Source organism: Anopheles funestus, chromosome 2RL, assembly GCF_943734845.2.
Source record: "Anopheles funestus chromosome 2RL, idAnoFuneDA-416_04, whole genome shotgun sequence".
Lineage (NCBI taxonomy): Eukaryota > Metazoa > Arthropoda > Insecta > Diptera > Culicidae > Anopheles > Anopheles funestus.
The window spans coordinates 5200831-5227485 of NC_064598.1; the positions used below are offsets into that span (position 1 = coordinate 5200831).

General features: G+C 41.7%; 1 protein-coding gene across 3 annotated transcripts in view; it reads left to right on the forward strand.

The window, feature by feature from the left end:
* Positions 1-26655, forward strand: part of LOC125774828 (homeobox protein 5) — a 100802-nt gene that overhangs the window by 30809 nt on the left and 43338 nt on the right. For all 3 annotated transcript variants that reach the window (XM_049445108.1, XM_049445110.1, XM_049445109.1), the window contains exon 2: positions 1004-1951. In XM_049445108.1, coding sequence (XP_049301065.1) covers positions 1868-1951 — 84 coding nt within the window. In that variant the 5' untranslated portion in view covers positions 1004-1867. The remainder of the gene's footprint in view (positions 1-1003; positions 1952-26655) is intronic.

Here is a 26655-nt window from a genome sequence, read left to right on the forward strand (position 1 = left end):
ATCCGTAGAGTCCTTTTCCGTAATTGCTGTATGATATCGTTCGTTTGAAATCGTTGACAGCGCTTTGCTGTGATAGCTCTCCGATGTCACCGTACGTCCTTGCTAGCCACAGTGGCGGCGACAAGGTTTGAACTGAAGTCCCTTTGCTGATGGTGGATAAGTTATGAACCACCACACCAGTGTGAGGCAGGGTGACGACATCATCAGCGCATAAGCTGGGGCCACGAACTCGTTATTTGCCGAGCTCTGTCTGCTGGGATCTGGGTCCACATACCATAGGGCTTGCTAGTTGTTGCCGAACGTGCAGATGCTTCCAAGATGATTAGTGTGGGGAAATGGAACACAAAATCTTGCCGCTGAAAGATACCTCCCTGCGCACTGAAGGTAGCAACGATTGCGGAAAGAAGTAATTGCCGTTCAGTGGAGTATGATGCGCTGAAAAATTGTGTTTTGCCGATTAAAATCTGGTGCTCAAATTGGAACTTGTTACTCGGACTGAAATGAAGCGCAAGTCTAAGTGCTTTGGGGGAATGTTTGGTTACCTAAGGCTGACGTAACACTCCACTGTAAAGCGTACGTCTTAGTTAATGTTTCCTTTATGATTTTGCATGTGAAAAAACAGCACTATGCTAGCGATCTGGTAGCCGGCACATGTTTTTTTGGGGTAGTGAATAATTTGATGAACCCGGATCTTTCCCACCACAACCGAGCAAGATCTCATCCAGTTTAACTTCATCCACCATTATTGCACCTTTCAACGCACATATGTTAACGTGGGCACGTCAATCTATCGACGGTCTCGCGAGACTCGCCTAATAACTCCAGAAGCTGCCATTCCATTGAAAACATCCAATAATAACCCGAGCATGGGGAAAGGGCTGTACTGGCTTTCCAGCCACATTACCCACCTCGGCCCGACGAAGAAGGGGTGCTTGATAATAAGTCTGCTTTTGATTCTACAACCCTACTGACATGACTTCTCTTCTTCTCATTCTCGTTACAGCTGCGCGAGATAATTGTGTGCGAGAGTTCAGGGCTTAATCGCAACAAACAATAACGCTGGCATGGCGCATTCCGGTGTGTAATTTATCAAGACTCCGAACCGAAACCTAAACCAATCAATCAATCAATCAAACAAGACGATCGTTTGATAGGTCGTTCAGGGATATCAGGATCATATGGTGAGCCATACTCCTGGAGGGAGGTGAAAAGACGGTGACGGTTCCCTGCTGTCTCTGCCTCCAAATGTGGAGTGTCGAACGCGCTAAATCTGGTGCACCTCCCGGTCTTCACCGTACAGAGCATGCCTTGACCTGGGCATGAGGTGTCCCTTGCGCGTGTTAAATACTCTCCGCAATGTCGAAGTGCAAAAATAACAGACTGAAATAAAATAAATAAAAATCAAGTGCGGTATCTCCGGTAGGGTGGAGAACGAAGAACGAATACACGGTACAGGTGAGATGCGGTGTGTGAAATGGCTGTCAAAGAACCTTGACCGTTGATACCTAACTGCCTAAACCTGAGCCGAGTGCGAGACAAGTGCTGCCTACCCAAGAATGTCGACCGATCGAAGAAATACATTTTTGACGTTCGCTGATGTGGAGTGATGAGTTTCGGTGCGTGTGTACCGTCCGAATCTGTGCGAATGGATGGTTTGGTGTGGTAAGTGATGAGTTCAAAGTCTTTCGTCAAGCGTGGAAGTTGCGTGTAGAGAGCTTAGAGAAACGGATTCGTAGAAACGCACTGTTTGCGATTGCGTGACGCTTTAGCAGTGAAAACAAAACGGTGACCCAGACAGGGTCAACAGTGCGAATAGTTCGATAGTGGTGTTTATCTTCCGAAAAGGACAAAGAAACGTGCTAGCAAAATGTATTGCCTTTGCCGATCGTCGAAAACCATCACGGTGCGGATCGTGCTGCTGGACGAGACGGATTTTCTCCACGAACTACAGGTAAGTTCAATTTGGTTGTTGCGTTGGCGTTCGGTTGTTGGGTTTCATTAATTTCTTCAAATCCTCCACCTGGTCCTCCACTCCGATCGGTAATCTTCCATCCCGGTGCCGGAAGTCAGATAATTCTTAGTAATTTCTCCGGAGGGGTGTTTGCGAGGTGAAAGAAAGCTAGCAACACCCAGAGCGTGTAGTATGCTGAAGCAATCCCACCCAATCGGCCTTAAGACGAATGGAAAATTGAATGGAAATTGAGCTCGTTAACAATCGGCACCTGTGCCAGCCGTGGCTACGCTACCACTGGTTCTACCCTTATTCCCGCCGTCGAACAGCCTTGAGCGCAAAAGTCACCGGGAGACATCGACTTTGGTGCGCTCTCGGTGCGCTCAACGAAACCGTAATCGGTCGTGCGCCATCTTTGCCGCTCCGGCACACCCGATTACCCCCCCTTGGTGTGGGGCGCACCTGCGGCGCACCGGATCAGATGAAATTTATTCGAATTGAAAATCAAATTTATTCAATTCGATACAATAGTTATATTATCGCCTCATTGTTCTAGCCTCAAGACGGTGGCCAGTCACCTTCCCGGTGGGTTTTCCGTTTGGGAATTTGTTCGTCTCGCTCAACCCATGGGTTTTGTGCGCGCTTGTGGTTCGATCGTAATTTTGCTTGCCACGTTCCTCGGGCATTCGGGAGGGAATGTGTCTTTCAGCATTATGGTATGGCTTCGGTTTGGAATTTTGCGTCCAGAGGACGGTGGAATGAATAATCCGCCACTCGAGCGCTGACCAGCAGACGGTAAAGGAGCTGTGTGGTACCGGGTGTTGAATACAATTGTAGAACGCAACCCGGTTGATCGGCCGGTACCGATAAACGTAGGCAGAGGAGTTTACGCGTCGCAAAATATTGAAAGAGTACTTGGAATCCCAGGCAAGTTTGCGCTTTCATGTTGCTGTATATTGAATAATTTACATTTCTGTTAAAACAAACCAAATTTGACAGAAAATTAGATAACTTTAACAGATCAAACGACACAATTGGAAGGAAGCGAAGACCTTACATGATCTTTTCCCAGTCTTTATACACAATTTAAACATTTTTTTTAACAATACACTTACATCTGTTTCTTCTTCTTTTTGTCCCATCAACATCCGTTTTTGCACCCAGCGTAAAACTCATTATTTCGTTCATTGTACATTTTTATCACCCAAGCACACCCAACGAAGCGAAATGCCAATTAAAACCGAATCGTTTCACCCGTCTTAAGTCGTCCGGGGTCCGGGTTCGTACGCTTCGAGCCCGTGTCCTTGACACAAGGGAAGCTTCCTTCTGTGGATTCATTTCACTTCGATAAGCCACTGCAAAAGGCAACGAAGTGCAATTTACAATTGCAAAATAAAACTGTCCTCTAAACCTTGTGTACTACGTGTGTGTGTGTGTGTCTCTGTGTCCTCCGGGTTCACATAGTTTCAATGCGATTTCAATAGGGTAAAAAAACTGCCCGATACGAACGAACTCCGAGGCGCTTATCGTCGCTTAGCAGAGCAAGGATGAGAGTAGAAGAGTGAAAATTATGTGCCTTAAATTCTGACCGTGGAAATGGATTCGTTAACAAGCGTCCGTGTCCGAGCATGGATGGGACAAACACGGGCATGTTGTTTTACCAGGACTTTGTCTACTTTATTGTTCTATCCTGAAGGCACTGGTTAGTGAGCATAAACATTGGCAGCGTGAAAATGGCACTAGCGATTGTAAAGTACTCGTACGCGGGAGTGTTTTCAGCGTTCGGGAACGATGCGCATGCTAATTGTAAATCGTAAAGTTGTACATGTCGTTATCTTCAGTGTATCATTTAAGCATGAAATTAAACCTATCTATCGAACGGGGAAGCATGTTTTTTTGTTGTTGTTGAAAGAGTTGCGCTAAGCGATAACTCGAAAGCTATAAAACTTCCAACTATTGATAGGGGAAATATTTAGTGCCAAGCGCGGGAGTCTGTCAAAAGTTATGTTGTTAAAAACCTACTCAATCCAATCAAATTGTAAAAGGGTCCGGTTCTAGATAATAAACCGCAAACAGACACGGATGCTGGTTCGCTCCGTTCCGACCGCCCGTACGTATCCTTTGTCAAACAGACGGATTGTGGATAATCGTTTCACACCTAGTGGAACAGTGCTAGAACACTATTTACTGATTCATTAGTCCATCTGGAAAACGAAGCTTCACGGAGCAGAACGGAACCGTATGTTCCTTGTGCTTCGTTCTTATTTATGTTTCGGCCAGTAAACCCCCCCGCGTTAAGTTTCATCCAGCCACATGGCAACCCTGCAACAATTATAGACCTATTTCTCTTTTCGAATGATACGAACAAAACTTTTACCGAAACACCGTACCGAAATGCCCGCATCACCAGGCAACATCGGTTGTATGTCTTTAAGATGAATGGTCCCAGTAGGATAAAGGGCCCAGAGCAGTGTTTGTTCTCACCGATGCAAAATAAGCCTGAGCTGCTTCCGAAAATGATGGTAAGGGTGTGAATTATGAAGACCTTTGCTGCTCCAATAATTCACGAGTTTTATGGAGTTTGCCATAGTTAATGTTTGGTGTCGTTCGGTGCGATGAAAGCTTGGTTCGATTTCATGGTCTAATTGCGACGAACGATCCTAGCGGCTGTAAACTAGGCCGATGGGTGCTTGTTCTTATCACAATGAGGATAAAAAAAGATAAACGCAAGAGTTAAAGCAGTGTAAGAAAGTTGTAGTATTTTAGCATAGATTTACTCACATTATATTCATTAATCTAGATGGAGATTATATAGAACGTAACAACCTCATAAAAGAAAAGAAAGTAATCGTTTAATCGGATCTGCTAGAAATAGGAAGGAAACATTGCTTAAATCTAGCGACCATGTACAGAAGGATGGAAGCAGTTCTGTTCCCACAATACCATCATAAAGTAACGATGCTTTGAGCTTAGTGTGTTCCAGTTTATTCTTGGTTAAGTCGGCAAGTCGGCAAACGCTGCTAATTAACTGCTGGATTATGGGTTTGGCATGTTGTTTACCGCTGATGGAAGTAAAAAGCACACGCTATGAACCGGGAATGGTGTTAGGGTGAGCTAAACATGAGCCTTATGGGTCACAGTAACGATGGGATATATCGGTAAGTAGTGCTCACCATTTTCCCGAAACAAAAAAAAAACAATGCTTGTTCTCGGTAGTCGCACAGGAAATAGGTCAACTCAAACTCCCAAAGAATGACAATGGTTGTTGGATGGTTTACAAGTATCTTCCCATGTTGGTGAAGGTTATAGATTAGGGGATAAATAAAAATAGAGCAACAGATATAGGTTGCGATCAAAATAAGTTTGATGAGAAAAAGAACAATATATCGGTAATTCTCAGCGAAATGGAATAATATGTGCAATAATTCAGGGAATTGACGGATAAACTTTACAATTCGATTGTAAAATATGTTATTATTCTCAAGTCACAAAATTTTATACTAACAGTACCTTCTTGCAGTTAGTGTTGGGTCAAGAGCGAAAGAGGTACTTCAATCGCTCCGCTCATCTTATTGTGCGCGCTGCCGTACAGCCCCCGAGGAAAAGAGGTAGCCCCATACGGAGCGTTACACACAGGAGCGATTGTGCGATGCGCTCCCACAAGCAAAGTTTCGCACCACAAGGAACGCTACACAAAGGAGCGATGCGCTTCACAGAGCGAAATTTCCTAAGGCTATAGCCTAACCTTTTTTTTTGGAAATTTAGCAAAATTTTAAAAATTGTTTTATTTTAATGCGAATCAATTGAAATTAGTTCCTTTTCACTCAAATAATGCTTTAAAAGAAGAAAAGAATAAAAAATCGGAAAAAAATTTAAAAAAATATTTCAACTCGAAAATTTCATAAGGCTTACCCCTTGCCATTTATTTGAGAAATTTTGCAAAAATAATAAAATTGATTTATTTTAATGCGAAATTGTTGCAATAAGTTTCTTTTCACTCAAATAATGCTTTAAACACAAAAAAGAACAAAAAATCGGAAAAAAATTAAAAAAAAAAATTCAACTCGAAAATTTCATGAGGGGTACCCCTTGCCATTTTTTTGAGAAATTTTGCAAAAAAAATTAAATTGATTTATTTTAAAGCCAATCGGTTGAAATAAGTTTCTTTTCACTCAAATAATGCTTTAAATAAAAAAAAAGAATAAAAAATTAAAGAAAATTAATAAAATTCTAAAAATTTTAAAATTTCATAAGGCTCATTTTTGCACCAAGTTTTGCCTATAACTCTGTTGGTGTCTATTGGATCGCCAATCTTTAACCTGTGGTCGGTAGATGGCACCAATGGCTACATTTTCTTGCTGGACGGCCATGCCTTCTGATGTCTGTGCCAGAAGTTATTCGAGGAACCAAGTTCCATACCCTGTTTGAGAAAATGTAAAATTTTCCTCATTTTTGCACCAAGTTTTGCCTATAACTCGATATATATCTAACAGATTGCCAATCTTTAACCTGTTGTCGATAGATGGCAACAATGGCTACATTTTCTTTTTGGACGGCCATGCCCTGAGATGTCTGTGCCAGAAGTTATTCGAGGAACCAAGTTCCATACCCTGTTTGAGAAAATGTAAAATTTTCCTCATTTTTGCACCAAGTTTTGGCTATAACTCGGTCGATATCCAACGGATCGCCAATCTTTAACCTTTGGTCGATAGATGGCACCAATGGCTACATTTTCTTCTTGGACGGCCATGCCCTCAGATGTCTGTGCCAGAACTTATTCGAGGAACCAAGTTCCATTCCCTATTTGAAAAAATGTAAAATTTTCCTCATTTTTGCACCAAGTTTTGTCTATAACTCGGTCGGTATCCACCGGATCGCCAATCTTTAACCTGTGGTCGATAGATGGCATCAATGGCTACAATTTCTTCTTGGACGGCCATGCCCTCAGATGTCTGTGCCAGAAGTTATTCGAGGAACCGAGTTCCATACCCTGTTTGAGAAAATGTAAAATTTTTCTCATTTTTGAAGCAAAAATTCAATGTCTCATTCAATGTAGCAAAAATTTTAAATGAGATATATTTTGATGGGAAGTTGTTGCAATAAGTTTCTTTTCACTCAAATAATGCTGTAAACACATAAAAGAACAAAAAATCGGAAAAAAATTAAAAAAAATATTTCAACTCGAAAATTTCATAAGGCTTACCCCTTGCCATTTTTTTGAGAAATTTTGCAAAAATACTAAAATTGATTTATTTTAATGCGAAATTGTTGCAATAAGTTTCTTTTCACTCAAATAATGCTTTAAACACAAAAAAGAACAAAAAATCGGAAAAAAATTAAAAAAAAAAAATTCAACTCGAAAATTTCATGAGGGGTACCCCTTGCCATTTTTTTGAGAAATTTTGCAAAAAAAATTAAATTGATTTATTTTAAAGCCAATCGGTTGAAATAAGTTTCTTTTCACTCAAATAATGCTTTAAATAAAAAAAAGAATAAAAAATTAAAGAAAATTAATAAAATTCTAAAAATTTTAAAATTTCATAAGGCTCATTTTTGCACCAAGTTTTGCCTATAACTCTGTTGGTGTCTATTGGATCGCCAATCTTTAACCTGTGGTCGATAGATGGCAACAATGGCTACATTTTCTTTTTGGACGGCCATGCCCTGAGATGTCTGTGCCAGAAGTTATTCGAGGAACCAAGTTCCATACCCTATTTGAGAAAATGTAAAATTTTCCTCATTTTTGCACCAAGTTTTGGCTATACCTCGGTCGATATCCAACGGATCGCCAATCTTTAACCTGTGGTCGATAGATGGGACCAATGGCTACATTTTCTTCTTGGACGGCCATGCCCTCAGATGTCTGTGCCAGAACTTATTCGAGGAACCAAGTTCCATACCCTATTTGAAAAAATGTAAAATTTTCCTCATTTTTGCACCAAGTTTTGTCTATAACTCGGTCGGTATCCACCGGATCGCCAATCTTTAACCTGTGGTCGATAGATGGCATCAATGGCTACAATTTCTTCTTGGACGGCCATGCCCTCAGATGTCTGTGCCAGAAGTTATTCGAGGAACCGAGTTCCATACCCTGTTTGAGAAAATGTAAAATTTTCCTCATTTTTGAGCAATGTAGCAAAAATTTTAAATGAGATATATTTTGATGGGAAGTTGTTGCAATAAGTTTCTTTTCACTCAAATAATGCTGTAAACACATAAAAGAATAAAAAATCGGAAAAAAATTAAAAAAAAAAATTCAACTCGAAAATTTCATGAGGGGTACCCCTTGCCATTTATTTGAGAAATTTTGCAAAAATAATAAAATTGATTTATTTTAATGCGAAATTGTTGCAATAAGTTTCTTTTCACTCAAATAATGCTTTAAACACAAAAAAGAACAAAAAATCGGAAAAAAATTAAAAAAAAAAATTCAACTCGAAAATTTCATGAGGGGTACCCCTTGCCATTTTTTTGAGAAATTTTGCAAAAAAAATTAAATTGATTTATTTTAATGCCAATCGATTGAAATAAGTTTCTTTTCACTCAAATAATGCTTTAAATAAAAAAAGAATAAAAAATTAAAGAAAATTAATAAAATTCTAAAAATTTTAAAATTTCATAAGGCTCATTTTTGCACCAAGTTTTGCCTATAACTCTGTTGGTGTCTATTGGATCGCCAATCTTTAACCTGTGGTCGGTAGATGGCACCAATGGCTACATTTTCTTGCTGGACGGCCATGCCTTCTGATGTCTGTGCCAGAAGTTATTCGAGGAACCAAGTTCCATACCCTATTTGAGAAAATGTAAAATTTTCCTCATTTTTGCACCAAGTTTTGGCTATAACTCGATATATATCTAACGGATCGCCAAACTTTAACCTGTGCTCGATAGATGGCATCAATGGCTACATTTTCTTTTTGGACGGCCATGCCCTCAGATGTCTGTGCCAGAAGTTATTCGAGGAACCAAGTTCCATACCCTATTTGAAAAAATGTAAAATTTTCCTCATTTTTGCACCAAGTTTTGTCTATAACTCGGTCGGTATCCACCGGATCGCCAATCTTTAACCTGTGGTCGATAGATGGCATCAATGGCTACATTTTCTTCTTGGACGGCCATGCCCTCAGATGTCTGTGCCAGAACTTATTCGAGGAACCGAGTTCCATACCCTGTTTGAGAAAATGTGAAATTTTCCTCATTTTTGAGCAATGTAGCAAAAATTTTAAATGAGATATATTTTGATGGGAAGTTGTTGCAATAAGTTTCTTTTCACTCAAATAATGCTGTAAACACATAAAAGAATAAAAAATCAGAAAAAATTAAAAAAAAAATTTCAACTTGAAAATTTCATAAGGCTTACCCCTTGCCATTTTTTTGAGAAATTTTGCAAAAAAAATAAAATTGAGATATTTTCATGCGAAATTGTTGCAATAAGTTTCTTTTCACTCAAATAATGCTGTAAACACATAAAAGAACAAAAAATCGGAAAAAAATTTAAAAAAAAATTTCAACTCGAAAATTTCATAAGGCTTACCCCTTGCCATTTTTTTGAGAAATTTTGCAAAAAAAATAAAATTGAGATATGTTCATGCGAAATTGTTGCAATAAGTTTCTTTTCACTCAAATCATGCTTTAAAAACAAAAAAGAACAAAAAATCGGAAAAAAATTTAAAAAAAATTTCAACTCGAAAATTTCATAAGGCTTACCCCTTGCCATTTTTTTGAGAAATTTTGCAAAAAAAAAATAAAATTGATTTATTTTAATGCGAAATTGTTGCAATAAGTTTCTTTTCACTCAAATAATGCTTTAAACACAAAAAAGAACAAAAAATCGGAAAAAAATTTAAAAAAAATTTCAACTCGAAAATTTCATAAGGCTTACCCCTTGCCATTTTTTTGAGAAATTTTGCAAAAAAAAAATAAAATTGATTTATTTTAATGCGAAATTGTTGCAATAAGTTTCTTTTCACTCAAATAATGCTTTAAACACAAAAAAGAACAAAAAATCGGAAAAAAATTTAAAAAAAATTTCAACTCGAAAATTTAATAAGGCTTACCCCTTGCCATTTTTTTGAGAAATTTTGCAAAAAAAATTAAATTGATTTATTTTAATGCGAAATTGTTGCAATAAGTTCCTTTTCACTCAAATAATGCGTTAAAAGAAGAAAAGAATAAAAAACAAAAAATAAATAAAAAAATTTTAAAAAATTTGAAATGTTCCTAAGTGGGTCAAGAGGGAAAGAGGTATTTCAATTGTTCCGCTCATCTTATCAAGAAGTATGAAACATTAGTGGAGTCATTTAGTAAACTGCTTGAAACTTCCCTTAATCAGCTGAGCAGATTTAATCCATTTTAATCGAAACGGTAATTGACAGTTTTGGTAACTTTTCTTGTCGAATGTTTTCGTTGAGTCAATAAGAGCATTTATCCGTCTTTCCTAAAAAAAATGAAATTTCATCAGGCTCATATGTCAGGATCACAGGATGAGTACCTAATATGAAATGGATGTAAGCAGCTGTTCGATTCATTAATTGCCCATTTTTAAGGAAATCCACACTGACGCTAGTTAACCATTACGCACGATGCTTTAGCATAACAGAACTCTATTGGAACCGGTATATTGTTTGCGCTTCAGCCAGCCAGGAAGGTTCCAGTTTCCAATCACGTACACTTTCTACGATATAATTAACTAACACACGTGCGTGAGTGTGCACTATATGGTCTAAAAGTGAGAGGACACATAGCCCCCTTCGGTATGACTTATATGGATTGTAGATAGTGTGGATGTGTGTACCGCTAGGTAACTGCATTCCGCACCACTGCACAGCAGCAGAAGTACCACACACGCTCGGTTGGATGGTTCCACAGCCAGGCACAAAGAAATCGTAATCGCTTTTGGGGTGAAAACAACCCCCCGGCCGAAGTGAAGACTCTTCACCATCCTCACAACCCTCAACCCCTTACCCCGACCTCACCACGATCATCCCCGGGAGCTTTTCCCCGTCGTATGAAAACACTCCTCGATCCAATTAGCTCGATCGTTATCGGCGACGGTAAGGTAAGATCGGTGTACGAGTTTTCACAGATATGCACGCTTAATGTTGCATCGCATTTGATTTTCCCTTTTTTGTTCACCAACCGTTTGCTCATCCGGCACAAATACGGGTGCTCGCGTTTAAAACACGGGATCGCGGATATAAATCAGTTTTCCACTTTTCACAACTCCCCAGTGTGCGAAGTGCAGCCACACTTCTGTTTCTTCTTCTGCAGAGCTGCATAATCGATAATGGGATGGGGGAAAGGGCCAGATTTCCCAAAAAGTTAATTATGCACGTACCCGGCTGGGCTGAAACGCATCAAACATGGGCAGTTTTCAAGTGGCTTGAAACCTCGCATCAGTCCCATTTGGAAATTATCGCCATTCCGATGAACCGTTTTATAGGCTTCATTGACGCTGTATGTTCTCGAGTGGCTTGTTGCAGCTTTAAGCACAGCTTTTTATTGTGCTCTCCAACCAACGGACTCACACTGCCCTTCCTCCCTCTCCTATCCCCGCACAGGAAGGGTGAATGCCCTCTTTGGTGCAGATAAATAGTTCGATTTTCAATAATTGCATCCGAAACGCATTCCGCTGACCAAGAACAATATGCAAACGGTGATAGGCGATCGGGGATGGGTAAATGAAAAACGGGGGGTAAACATTATTTTAAAAATCATTACCTCGTTTATAATGCAAATTTCATTTTTGATCTGTAAAGAACGATGGTAGGACGGGGTAGCGCACAAAGTGGTGCACTAAATTGCATTTTGTAAAGAGTGGATTGGCCGCAGGGTGGGTGACGCAACAGTGGGGATGGGAGCGGGGTTGTGGTTCACCGTGGTCACCTTATTTGGGTGTTGGATGTTGCGGTTGATTTTATTTGATGAGCTGACCGGCTTTTGATGGGAATAATGGTTTGTGATGCAAATAATTAAATCATATTTATTCTGGTATCGGCCGATTGTGTTTACAGTTCGAACGTTGGAGCATTATTTAACGTTTAAATGGTTTCGCTATTTAATGGAGTGTGGCGAACGTTTCATTAGCTAGGTATTAAATGTTAGAATAACTCTATTAGTTCGTTTGGGAAATGAAATCATAAGCGCAACACACAAAATAGAGCCACCATCGGGGGTGTCATTGGTGATGGTGATCAAACCGTGACAGGCCGTTCCAGTCGCGAGCGGTCCGGCAAGGAATTTGAATATTTTATCGTGCCCTCCTTTCGACCTTCACTCATCAATCAGTGTGTGCGGGGTCCGTGAGCTTTGCGTTCTAAAACAGCATCTTATAAAGCGGAATAAGTCATCCGTGAGCGGCAATATGGCGCGGGGTACGTTAACCCGTTGTCGATTGCTTTGGAACTGGTGTGCGTCCGCTTGGATTTGGTTTTTTATTTCGTTTTTGTTTGCTCCCTCTCCTTTTTTCCCGTTCTATAACCATTCTCCTTTCGATCTTTAACCGCCTGCTGGTGGAAGGTCGAGAAGCATCACCATCCCACTTCCTCGCAAACACTGTCCAGTTTTTCTCAACCCTCAACCGGGCCGGACGATTGCCGATGCTCGGAATGCTTCACATTCAACCCCCGGATTTGTTTAAGTTGAAATCGAACTTGATCCTGTGCCAAAAGTGTTTCAAAGGTAATCGATTCTGCTATCCGGAGATTGAGAGGTGGGAAAAAAGATGCCACGGGGCGGATAGTGGAACAGCGCACACAAAGTAAACCGGTGACCGGTAGAAAGGTGGAGTGGACGAGAAGAGGAAAAAAAGGTATTGAAGTATAAAGTTAAATAAAGCTACCTTTACTAGTTCTTCGATCGGAACTAGGTAGGTAAGACGCGCCGAATGTCTTCAGGGGATGGTTGGAAAAACTGAAATGTTCATCAACGATAGAGATGAATGTTTGGCCGATAGTATTGAAGTTTATATTGAAGCTCTAGTGGCAGCCGGCAGCCATCTTCAAACGAGGCTAAACTTCAGCACAATAGATGGCATGCGATGCGAGTACAAAATTGCACATTTTATCAAGCTTCATTCAAGGTCTCCAATGTACCATCAACGTCACATCAAAACAAATAGGTTACACAGTGGAAGCAAAAAAAACAACCAAAAATCCACCGCAACATAATCTTCTTTTAAAATCGCGCAAAAACTTCCTATCAATCATACACACAAAAAGGCACAAACAAAAAATAAAAAAAAAACCCACTTTTATTGACACACTATTCCCATCGTCCATTCTTCCGAAAACTCATCATTTAAAAGCGTTTTCTTTATTTTCGTTTAACCGCCATAAAACTACCCCTTTTGCGGGTGTGCTTATTTGCGTACATTTAGACAAAACGCCGTCCACCCTCGGTGTCAGGGTCGTTTTTTTTGTGTATCTGTTTTCTGACTTGCACTTTTCTTTGCGTGCTTTATACCACCAGACCAGTTTCGAGGTGCCATCCCTTGGTGGACTTTAAACGTTTTTTGTGGTTTTGTTTTCTTTTTTTTCATTTCTTTGTTTCTGTTTGTTTTTATTACTTTTACAGCCACACAAAGTGTTTTTTATTCCTTACCCCGCTTGTGCTTTTAATCGTATCTAATCGCGTGTTCGCCCATAATAGTAAGGTGAATCTTACTTTCATGAGATTCTGTGACGCTTTTAGGGGGACAATGTTTGGGACCTTTTTTGGGTTGTGTGAAAAACACTTTTACATTCAAATCTTCTATCCACCTGTGGATGGTCCAAATATTCTGTACAGGCAGGGTTGTTCGGTTTTATTCGAATGACATGGCCAGCCTAAAGGACTTGACCAATGGAATTCGTTTGTAATGGTGAGATTTTTAGTGATTTTAGAGAGGTAATTATGTCCAATTACCTCGAATGTGTTTACATCGATCGTAACAAAAGGCCTTAGTTTTTTTCAAGAGTACATAAAAGAATTTCTGTTCCATCTAGACATCTTCAGAATCTGGCGCACGGCGAAGATTTGTTCATGAATTGTTTGTTGCTCAGTTTTAGAGTTCTCGTTGATAGCATTTGCATATATCTCGTGGGAGTGGACTAGACCGATCTTGAAATATGAGAATGGTCGTCTGGTATTGGAAGCGATAATGCCAAGATTCCAATCACAAAGCATCAATTCACAAATACAATGAAGTTGTTTCTTGATAAAAAACGCATTTCGGACAGTCTTTGATTTGAATGCTCCGATCACTGTTATGTTCCTGTATCTTGTAAGCATGCCCGATAAAAATACCTTCAACTTACAAACAATTTACGAAAAATTAATGTTATGATATATGCTTTATTTATAAATAATCTGTTTGTTTTAGAAAAACAGTAAAGTATTCAACACGAAAAAGCTTCTCCCTGTATAATTCTAAAAAATAAACTGGAACAGGTTCTGCTACAGATCGTTTTGTCCCATTTTGCGCGATATGCTTTTCAATTTCAACTAATTAAATTATGTGAATAAAAATTTGATTCAATTTCACCAGCGCACCCGGTCACGAAGCATCCCAGCAAACGTCAACGAGAAGAAGCAAAACAAAAAATTGGAAAAAGTACATTTAAAACCGCTCCAACAGTCGAATTGCAAGCGCAATCAAAGCAAAACCTGCCCAGCACACCCCGGGTCGGTACACAGCTATAAAAGCCAATAAAAAGGAAAGGCACAAAACAAAAGTTTACCATCCGGCCACCTCAATCAAGTCGGGCCCCGTAGTCGAACAGGAAGGGTGCACAACAGCGCATAGGTCAAGCTCGTTATGTGTGTTTTGCACGCCGTGGCTTCATGTTATGGTTTGCAACTTTTATCGTTATTTTTATTTCCTCCGGTTTCCGACCAACGGGGACTGCACGTTTGCAACTGCACCGGTCTGGCCGCGTGTGTCGCCCTGGCGCACCGAAAACCGAAGGGCGAACCACGTTGTGTGCGCCATGTCCTGTCAGTTGCATCTGCATCTGCACGTTGGCATCCCACATCCGACATCGTGCGGCCAGATTCCGCAACAACGCTCAAAAGTTCAAAGTGAAGTCTGTGACGCTATGTGGCACTGACTGGAAGATGTGAGTGTTTTAACCCCCCCAATCCCTCATCCTATGCCTACCCCGCTGTGCGAAGTTGTCTGGTCTTGCTACGTCTTGCTGCTCTCATGATGAGTGCCTTGGTTGTGGTCTTGGGAATCTGGCCAAAAAATGGCCTTGGGTCAGCTGGGACGAATGTTTTCCGGTCGAGCAGGAATGTCCCCGACCATTCGCTGCACTTACCATAACCACGGCTGGCATACACATCCCATATCGGAATGATGTTTTATCCGTGTATCTTCTCGCTCAACTCCACCACTCCCTCCCGCCCGAGGTCACCCGGCCGATTGGTGTGAAGACAGTCCGGCGACTCTAGTGAACTCTTGTTACGGCCATTGCCTGGTCGACACGGGTTCACCGTTTCGATGCTGGGAAGATACTTTTGCCGAGATTGCTATCTACGCCGGCCCGGCTTTGCGGCGTATCGGCGCCAGCAGTTGTGAACCTCCGCAATTTCGCTGCAGAGTAACTATTCTCTGGGCAGGAAAAAAAGCCATAAGAACACAATGCTAATTCATTGTTGCCATAGGTTTTTTTTCCCTATCCGTTCCGTACCCAACCACAAACACACACACAAGCGGGCAAAATAAAACCATCAACACTCAGAGCACACTTGCCCTGGTTGGTTGCTTGCTACCTTTGCTGCTCTTGTTCCATATTCATGGTTGATAACGTTCCTTTGCCTCGGTTGTTAGAGAGTATGTATGTTAGAGTGGAATTTTCTTTTTTTTTCTTCATTTCATTAAATTTGTTTCCCCCATCCACAAGAAGAATCCCATCCGCTGGGAAGAAACCGGGCTGAAACAATAGGACCAGGCAAGATAAAGCCTAATGATTATTTAATTTCTTCCTCTGTTTATTGACTCGGGGCACTCTTTCGCTCTCTTCATGCTACCAAGAACAGAGCCGTAGGTTGGAGCATATGAGAAGTTACGAAGCTAAGTGTGGAAAGCGTTTTCCACCCCCGCATCACTGACGATATATTGAATATAAATAATTTATCAAAACTTACCCGTGCATGAAAAGTGCCGATGATGGAATATTTACGACTCGGTAAGCATCCGATCCAATTATTTCCGACCCGCTCATCCTTTTTCTTTGCTGAAGGATACCGGCCCCGATGTGCAGTATGCTAAAACGCTGCATATTTACTTTTCTGCTGATCAGTGCCGCTTATTGTATCATTGTGTTGTGCAAGTGGTTACGGTTTGCTAAGGAAGGAATCATTATCCACACCAGTTCTGTTTTTTTCTTGATACGGGAGTATATGAGGCAGAGAAAATAATTCAACTGTATGAAGTAATCTTTCTGCACACAAATGTAGACACTCCAGCGCAAATTGGTATAGTGACAGTCTGTTAAGATGGCAAACGAAATGTTTTATGCTTACTTCGAGAATCCAGTCATAGACATCGTTTATCCGTGGCACTGCTGATGACTATCCCCGTCTAGCATTATATCCTTCCCCTAATTTGGCTGCTTTGAATTAACATCCAGCCACTTGTTTAAAATGTCTGAAAGTTTTTCTTTTTTGCTGTTGTCGAATCATGGCGGGAGATACAATACACTTACTGGTCTGTACTTGAATACATAATCGAATAAAGTAAATTAAGGGCTTTTGGCAACGGAGAGTCGTCAACCGATCTTCCCTCTCCCTAGGTTAGATCCACGGTTGTTCAGATCATCACGGTGTATCAGATCGATCAATGATGTACGAGGCTATGTCATTAGAGATGAGAATAACAACTCGTTATTAGAAGTCAGTTCGTTTAACAACTCATTTCGGGTTCAAAAAAAAAACCCGGCATAAACGTATAAGTTAAGGTTCGGTTAATTGGATGAAATACGTTTTTTTCACTCAATTAATGCTTACAAGAATAAAATATAAAAAAATCTAAAAATTTGAAAATTTCCTAAGGGGTTAGCCTTGGTTTTTTTTTTGGGAAATTTAGCAAAATTTTTAAAATTGATTTATTTTGATGCGAATTGATTGGAATAAGTTTCTCTTCACTCAAATAATGCTTTAAATAGAAGAAAGCATTAAAAATAAGAAAAAAATAACAAAAATCTAAAAACTTGAAAATTTCCTAAGGGGTTAGCCTTGGTTTTTTTGGGAAATTTAGCAAAATTTTAAAAATTGATTTATTTTGATGCGAATTGGTTGGAATAAGTTTCTTTTCACTCAAATAACGCTTTAAATAGAAGAAAGCATAAAAAATAAGAAAAAAATAAAAAAATTCAAAAAACTTGAAAATTTCCTAAGGGGTTAGCCTTGGTTTTTTTTGGAAAATTTAGCAAAATTTTAAAAATTGATTTATTTTGATGCGAATTGGTTGGAATAAGTTTCTCTTCACTCAAATAACGCTTTAAATAGAAGAAAGCATAAAAAATACGAAAAAAATAAAAAAATTAAAAAAACTTGAAAATTTCCTAAAGGGTTAGCCTTGTTTTTTTTGGGAAATTTAGCAAAATTTTAAAAATTGATTTATTTTGATGCGAATTGGTTGGAATAAGTTTCTTTTTACTCAAATAACGCTTTAAATAGAAGAAAGCATAAAAAATAAGAAAAAAATAAAACAATTCAAAAAACTTGAAAATTTCCTAAGGGGTTAGCCTTGGTTTTTTTTGGGAAATTTAGCAAAATTTTAAAAATTGATTTATTTTGATGCGAATTGGTTGGAATAAGTTTCTTTTCACTCAAATAATGCTTTAAATAGAAGAAAGCATAAAAAATAAGAAAAAAATAAAAAAAAATCTAAAAATTTGAAAATTGAAACATGATTACACTTATGAGTGAGTAATTGAAAAAAGAGTCGCTAAAACTCCTCGTGGTGAGTGAACGAAACTCGTTCAATACATCGTTTCAACTCACTCCACAGTCACCATGTAGGTATCACAGCAGTGATGGTATCACTTTCTGCCAAGGGATAAATCTCTCAATTGTAGTTTTATTGTAATTCACCACCTTATGCTTACACCTTTTGAGTATCTTTCGTACAGAAGCGTATAAAAAACTAATTTGAATCAAGTTAGATTTTCGATAGTGAAACGTTAATCATTATGACAAAACATGTCACATTCCCACAACAACCTCGGACCACGCCGTGCCATTAGGTCCATCCTACAGTGGAAGCAAACACAGTCCAAACACTGCGGGTGGTTAAAACCCGTCACACACTGGCCGCACGCCTTCAGCACGGAAAGGCAGTGGCACTCTTCGGCGTGAATCAAACTATGCACCGTGGTGGTGCTACCGTGGGATCGTTTTCCGCGATTCGTTGCGCTTAGCTCCCGGGATGCGCGTAGGAAGCAAATGACGTCTCGGGGTACGTAGGAACAAAATCGGTCCCCAGGAACCCATGTGCTCTGTCGCAGCCGATTGTTGTAGCACGCGGCAGACGGTGATTTTGCCGTTGTTTCTGTTGCCTCGCGTTGTTTTGTTCAACCCTTCTTTTCATAAGCAATCATTAACAATTCAAAACAACTACATAAATTATATCACAAAAATGACAACGTGGTTCGGGGCGATAGCACCCATGTACCGAGATGAGGGAATGAGTCGCGCCTGGCCTCTGTAGTGGACCTGTGGAATAGTGAGGGAACGTTACGGAAGCATACCTTTGAATGCGTTTTTATTTCGGTTGTTGACATGCAAACACTCCGTGCAGAGAGACACGACATGTAAAGCCCTATTTTTGCCAGAAACAGCGATGTGACTCCATTAGCCTTGATTGTCTGGAATGAAATGCAGGTTTTTCCGTTCGGTGTGTGAAGTGCCGAAAAAAATAACACGTACAACCAGGAACAAATGTATGCACCCGGTACAGTTCGGTACCATGATTCCCTAGAGACCCACTTACTCGAGTTCTAGGTGTACGGTGGTTAGGTGTACCATCTGCATCCGTTTCGCGCAAAAGTGGTGAGCATCAACGTAAGCAAACAGTTAGTGCTCTCAGCACAACAGCGTACAATGCGCGTCCCTTTTCTATTTTTTGTTGTTGTTGTTGAGCATGATAGCAACAACCACTTACGTTTGCCGTGAGCCTAAAAGCTGGCCCCAAGAACCGCTCAACCGGCGTAGCATAATGACATGAAAACATTTTCAAAAATTCAGCAAGCGCAAAATGGTGGAGTGTTGCTAGTGAATTTTGTTTTTTACTGTTCAGATAACGATAATGGGACTTCAGTTTACAGTTGAGTGTAGTTAGGCAACGGCAAGAATATGATTTTTATTTGCGACACATTGCAAACTAAGCTAGGTTAAGTGTGGTCGAGTTTTCGTGTCGGTTCTGTGCACACTTAAAATTGGCCCTAAACCCTGATTAAGGTTGATGTTCAACTCTAAAATGGACTTTTTGTAGCTCTAGATGTAGTTCCGCCAATATAATCTGCTTCATTTAGAATAATTTTATTTCTTCGGCTGTAAAATGTAAAACAGTTTACATTTGTTTTAAATATGTCGTGAGAGTTCTACGCCTGGATGTATGCAATCACAGTCCATATAGTATGTTTTTATTGAATACGAAATTTAAGATGACAGTTCTAAAATGGTTGGATATCGTAGAAAATATTTAATGTATATTTAGGTACAATTATGGACTATTCCAATAATTCGTAAGCATCCCATTTTGTGAATATTTCTGGCAATGTACACACATTTAATATCGCTTGTTTTTAAATAATTGAAAGACTGACAAATACTTTAGAGTCACCAATCCTGTGGCGAAAAATAAATAAAAAGCAATTGTTGGATTAATGCTGTATCGGACGAAACTAACCACCGTACATATTAGATTACGGAAAAATGGAAGGCAAAGCGCATGTTTAACTTCTGTGCAATTTATCAGGAAAAATTATCTATAGCCAGCTTCCGTCCGATCCCATATCATATATCCACCTGCAATCGGCCAAGTGCACATGAGCAGGCAGAATTGTGGCTCAAGAACACTTCAGGACCTCCCGCCGACAGCACTTAATCCGTGTCGACCACGATCACAACACCAGCATATAATGTAATCCATTCGCAGTTATGCCGCGCAAGTATCCTCGAGCCACCGCCTGCATTAGCCTCGGGTTAACGAGGGAAAATAAATGGTACCACCGCGAGCAGCAACAGCAGAACCGCTGCTCTCGGGTGGCTTCGGTGGCGGTCGGTCTGGCGTCTTGGTCAATAATCGGCGAACGGGAGAGTCGTAATAAAATGGTATAAACAGCGATAATAGCTGTCGATTATAAGCGATTTCGTATAACTTAATATCGGCAATTATCATTCGTAATTATGGTAGAACACAAACACACAGCCACACACACACACATGCATGTATGTCCCGGAACCGGATACGATCCGGCAAGCGCCTAGTGTGTCGACTATTGGACCATTTTCCGTTTTGCTAGAATGCTGCCCTCGCATGCACAGAATCACATCCTCGCCCATGCAGCGAATGTGTTGATTCAGAATGCAAAAGCGCAATTTAGCATGCGAGTGCTGCAGGCTGCATATTAAACAAGACAAGAAGCGATTCTTCGCGCCCCAGCGACACTGGTAATCACGGCGACCACAATCATTGAATAAAGTTCAGTTAATGAGCTATAATTACGTCTCCTTGCCGTTTTCTGTGGGGAGGGTTCGTGTTCTGTAGCGCACTGGCGGGTCTGGCGGCTAGTTACATTCCCGGGGTATTTGCCACGCTAAGACGGGTTTTTGCCGAGGGACGTATATTTGATGTGCTGCGGTTTTTCGGATTTCTGCCCTCCATCCGAGCGGTTCGAGCGCGCGGGGTTAATTGAAGTGGTTTGCTGGTTTCGGCAACGCGTTCGCGTTCTGGACGAGCCATCCACCGAGGGGCAGGGATTGAAGAAAATCGCATTATTATTGACGGAAAATTGGTGTCGCTAGTGTGATGGGATAATCATTAGCACGCAGGTGTTGGCTCGAGTGTGTCAAAGTTCATTGGAGAAGAAGTGTTTAATTAAGTTTATGCACACACAATAGCGCGCCGTGTGGGCGAGGCGTTGGGTGACTGCTCCAATTTAGACGAGTTCTGGTTGCTATGGGTTTTCCAGTACCGCATGCCCTAGCGCCTAAATGTCTACTTTCTAAATCTCGCACACGATAGCTCGTTGCTTTGTACGCCACAAAACGGGCCATAACTTGGAAGTGCTGACAGCAAAACCTTTCCCTTATTAGGGTCGAGATTTAAGGAATGAATTATACGAGCCCAATCCTACCACGTATGACTCACTCTCGTGCCCGATTGCCTTATCTAACGCGCCTAGCGCTGGTTACCATTTATAACCCGGCTGAATGTTGAAGGTCACGGCATCGTCACAGTTCGCCGGGCTTTTCCGTTTGATGTCCGGACATACAGAGCAGTGTGGAACGCTTCGGGCGCCGTGACTGTGAGATGCAAAAAACCCGTGAAGACGACGACGACGGTGGGGGTTTTTTTTAGCTCCACTCTCACGACCGCTCATCTCGGAACCGCTTTTCCACACGCGTCCACCAGCAGCCCATTGCACCGGGGAGGTTTCCGGGGTCGTTATTTCGCCTGCCGCTGTCATGCCCGTTGCAACGGCAACGGATTCTTTATGCAGCCCGATGCAAGCGATGGGCTTTTGTTGCATTGCCGCGAATGCCATTGCCGTGATGTCTTAATTATGGAATTGCACTCGGTTACCTGTCGTCCCTTCGTCTTTGTCCATTGCGCCGCGCTATGGTTCGAGGCAGATTGGCAATGTGGAGTGCAATCGTATAGCTTCACGTAATTTCATGCTATTTTATTTTTTACCCTTTCCCAATCCCTTTTCCTTATCCTCCTCGGATTGGATAAAAGGGTAACAAAAAATTAAAAAAAAGCACACACACCCATCAGCTTACAATGCAGTGAACAGTGAGCAGTGAATGTACAAAAAATGCCACCATACAACCGACCAAGGCACTCTTGACGTGTAGGGACAAATGCAAATGAAGAATTGCATCTCACTTCGCTCTGAATTCCGGATTGCCCATTGAACACCGTCCGGTGAGTGTTTTCCGCGCAGATACGTTTTCGCGTTTTGTTCGCGAATCAATTGCTCCGGCACCTTCACGTGCGCCCATGTCAAGGGCCCAGATTCCGGAAGGTACCGCATCCGGAGTGGCGCATTTGTTCACGCCTTCCGATCACCACCACCCCCGGAAGACACCCCGTAATGAGCCAGTGCATGAGCAGTTTCCTGTTCTCGTATACTTTTTTTCTCGTGTTGTTGGTTTGTTGCCCTTCTGTTTGTCGTTTCATAATTTGCTTCGCTTGCGCTCTTCCATGGACCATCGTGTGGAGCATTATTATTTGAATATATTCTGGGCGCAACCGTGCTGGTAGCAGTTTTTTTTCGGTTTGTTTCACGAGCACGGTTTGTAATGTTCCGCGACTTCTTGCCATCCGGAAGGTTGAGCATCGGAATGGTTGGGCTGTATGATGGAGTTTGCCGGTAGTTGCGCATTTTGTAGGGTGAGCATCAGCCCACATTGTGCTGCCCATAAAGAAGACTTTATCGTCGTCTCCTGGACGAGCGAAGGCAATGTAGCGGAGAGTGTGAATTTACAATTAAATTATGTGTTTTATGCTCTGTTTTCCTGCACGTAATTAAATGTTTCCGTGTATGCCGCTAAAAAAGGCGGTGGGCGAAAAAAACCAGGAGCCTTGGAAAAGCTTCTGTCTTTACCACTGGTACTGACATTCTTGCTTTTTTTTGCACTTAAGTTTTTTTGTTTTGTTTTTGAATACCACAATGGGAAATAAACTTGAAGCCTAGCAATGGCAGAAACCATTTCCAGATGAACATGTCTAAAGTTTGTCCTGTTTTGCCAGCGGCTCGCAGAACGGGGGGTAAAAAAACTTTAAAATAGAAAAAAGAAAACATCAATTCTTGATTAAATCTTAATGTCTTGCCGAAACGCTACAGTTTAGTGCTGTTTAGGCGCAATAAAATGTCTGTTTTCTTAATCTTCTTACTCGGCGGCTACTGGGATGCCGCTTTTGATCGCAAAGTTAGCAAACCTCGTTAATAGCTTAGGCATAAGCGTTTGCAGTTAGCCTTTGGGGTCAGTTGAGACGTAAGATATTTTGGGCAGTTTGTAACGTATCGGTCCGATCAATCCGGCATGGTTTCATGTCAGCGGTGCCCATATAAAGTGTGCAAACAACCTCCAAACGCTCGCCAGATAATAACGACCAGTGATCGAGAGTGAGTGAAATATACGTCCACAAAACACACACTAAACACGAGCATAATACTCGGCTAGATTCCGGCTAGTAAAACGCACATTACGCCGGTTCGATTATTCCAACCTGTCAGGTCGGGGAACGAGTTCGATCACTCACATCACTTTATGACAACGTAGCATGATCGAGCTGGCCCAAATGCGTCGCAGTTTCACCTTCACTTTCATCGTTTGGAAAATTATCCGTCCCGTCCCCACCATCCCCTGGCGGCCGTCTGACCACCTAGACCACACCTCGCTGCAAACGCAAATGGTTCAAGGTTTTTTAAACTTTTAAAGTGCTAGGAGGATTCGCGTGCGCTTGCCTCGTAGATCACCCTTAGATATGCGCAAGTTCTCCGGTGCAGGCTCTCCCATCAAGCCCTTTAAAACAAAGCAACAAAATGGTCGCACAATTTATTATCGACCAGCACCAGCACAAGGACCCCTTACGATCGGTGTCGATGCCGGATGACGGATTTCTGACGAGCTTTTCCGCATTGATCGCGAGCTGGTTGCGATCGGATCGGATTAGCCGTCGGGCACAAATTAGCGGGCGATCGAATCGACGCGCAAGAATCAGAATCGCGCTTGTGTTTGGGCTTGCGAGGAGGTTTAAGTTAAGTGCACAACACCTAGCGCCTAGCAAAGCGCTCAATGGCTATCGAGATGGCTGCAGGGTCCGTAAGGCCGTTTAGAGGAATATCACGATTAGCCGAGATCAGCATTGGAACATTGACGGTCGGCGTACGGATGAAGGAAGAAACGAAGCTAAACGGAACAGAACAAGATTAGATTCCTACGCGTTTGTGTCAGCTCGCTTGGTGGTGGTGGTGGTGGTGCGTTGCCGCACGCTTATCTTACAGACATGATCTAGTCCGGTGCGTGCAAGGCCCCATGGTGACTTGATTGATGCCTAGCATTTGTGAGAACAGTTGTTGAATTAATTATGACTAGCCGCGCGTGGAGGTGGAGACGCTAGCAGGATGCAAGAGGTGCCCGATCAAGATCCGAAAGTTATTTAGTTGTACATTGAGCACGCGGTAATCGAGCGGATTCGCAAAAGATGGAACCACTTCAAGGTCTCTCGGCACGGTGCGGCGTTTATAGTAGCTCATCCAGCTCCGGACACACACTGGGAGCTTTTTTTCTGGTTTTTTTGCTAGTAAGGATAACATTTTACAACACCCCCGGTACGGCTTTATGGAGGAAATATGGTCGAAAGAGCAAGCAAGCAGGACACCATTTCGCCACGTGCGTTGCCTACCTTGAGAGTTAATTATGATTTTTCGAGCTCTGTTTTATTAGCCAAACCAGCTCAAAGCTCAATCTTCATCTCGATTTCGGACGAATTCGAAACCATTTTCGGTAGCCGGGAGTGCAAGATTGATAGGTTCGATTGAGTTTTCTGCTTTTTATAGACCGCAGTTAAACTTAGTGCATAGTGCTTTTTTTGAGTTCCGAACACGGCCGACCATTTTCGTTAACCATTATGATTTTTATTGATTTGTTGTGAGCGATTTAGCGAAAAGGTTGGTGATCGGGTTGGTTTGAGAGTGGAGAAAAAAAACCGGCAGCTCAACATCATAAACTCATTTCAAGGCTTTAAGCTGTCCATCTAGTGTGAAGAGTTGAGGATGGACCTCAAAAAAAATCTCCGCCAAGCCTATATTTATGGCCTGGCTTTACTTTTAATGGATACAGGTCGGTTTGTTTATATGCAGACAAAACCAATATTAAAATTAGTGTGCAGGGTTTCACACACGTTCACCACTGTTTGGCCTTTTTGGGGCGAGTTAAAACTGCTACAGTCACACATAAACCAGAGAAAAATTGTAAGCAAAAGATCATCTTTCTTACCACGGTTTTAACGAAATTAGTCAACCACAAGACGGAACGGTCATCATTAATTTACCATACTCTTTCCTTTTCTTCGCTCCATTTGCAGGTACGTTTACGCTACTTGGTCGGATGCGCCACAAACCCATCTACGGAATCCTCCCATTTCTCTGAATATAAGTAAGTAAGAAATGAGTGTTCCTCCCACTTGAGGCACATTAACCCGCGCCAAGAAGGTGTGTGTGTGTGTGTGGATACCTTGAGCTTGGGGGATACTTTGCTCTCCGATTGTAAGACAAATGTCGTACCATTCCCTGTTTTGTCGGTCCGAATGTGCGTGGCAATGTAGCTGGAACCTGGGCAAATGGATGGCAAACTTCTGGACACGATGTTCCAATGCCGAGGCTCATCGTGATCATCATCATCCTGTGCCGGCTGGTACTGGTCCGAGCGTCACCTACGATAGCGCATGCAACCAGATTCCGATAATTTGCTGCTGGTAACGAAATTAATTACACCATTAATCAGCTCCCATTTTCGGTCACCTCCGGTTCCATCCAGGCACGTATGGACGGCTACTTGGAACTGGCCGTTTTTATTTTTTGGCAGGTCACCTGCACAGCTTGTACCGTCGCGGTAACGGTGTAAGAGCGTACGGTGGATATCGTCTTATCGGTGATGTTCGATCTGTTGTTAAGATCAAAACCGAGCAACGAAACCGACGACGGGACAGTACTGAGAAAAATAAAAACCTCACACACAACCCACACGGATCGATTTCGTGAGTACCAAAGGGAAGTGGCTTTACCGTGCGACGGCAGGGCGAATAAACCCGGGGTGTACATACATATATAGCGAAGGGTTACAAGATTCGGGTAGGTTGTTGGACAAGCTTGTCAAAGTCGAGAACCGTTCGGGGCAGCGACACAACGCGATTTCTACGCGAGATCGATACGCACCGGAATCAACATTGACAGGTGGTCATAAATACTCATTAGCATTTTTGGCGGCTGCCGGTATGGTATGGTAACAGCACCCGACCATACCCTGAGCAGAGCAGTACAGCAAGGCGCGGCATTGATTGTTCGGTCGGGATTTTGCCTATAATCAGTCGCACCTCGGACCGGATTGAATTCATTGCATAAACGTGTTTAATGTTTCTGTTGCACTCTCTTCCTCTGTATCACTGTCGCTCTCTCTCTCTCTCTCTCTCTTTCTCTCTCTCTGGACGCAACAAAGTGATACAAAATCACAATTCTATGCTATATTCTATTCAATGAAACAGTACAGCAAACACACACTAGACACTTCGGCCCGCAGGCTTTGTTTACAATGTTTTATCAATCTGTCGAGGACTGGTCGCTATCCCGGTACATTGGCGGGCTGGCCAAAGCGATGCATAATTTATGGTCAAACCTTTTAAGTCCTTCAGCTACACCGTCTCTATCTCACGCCCTTTTTGCTCATGTTCAGACCATCCGCGGGATGGAATTTGCTAGCTGGAATGT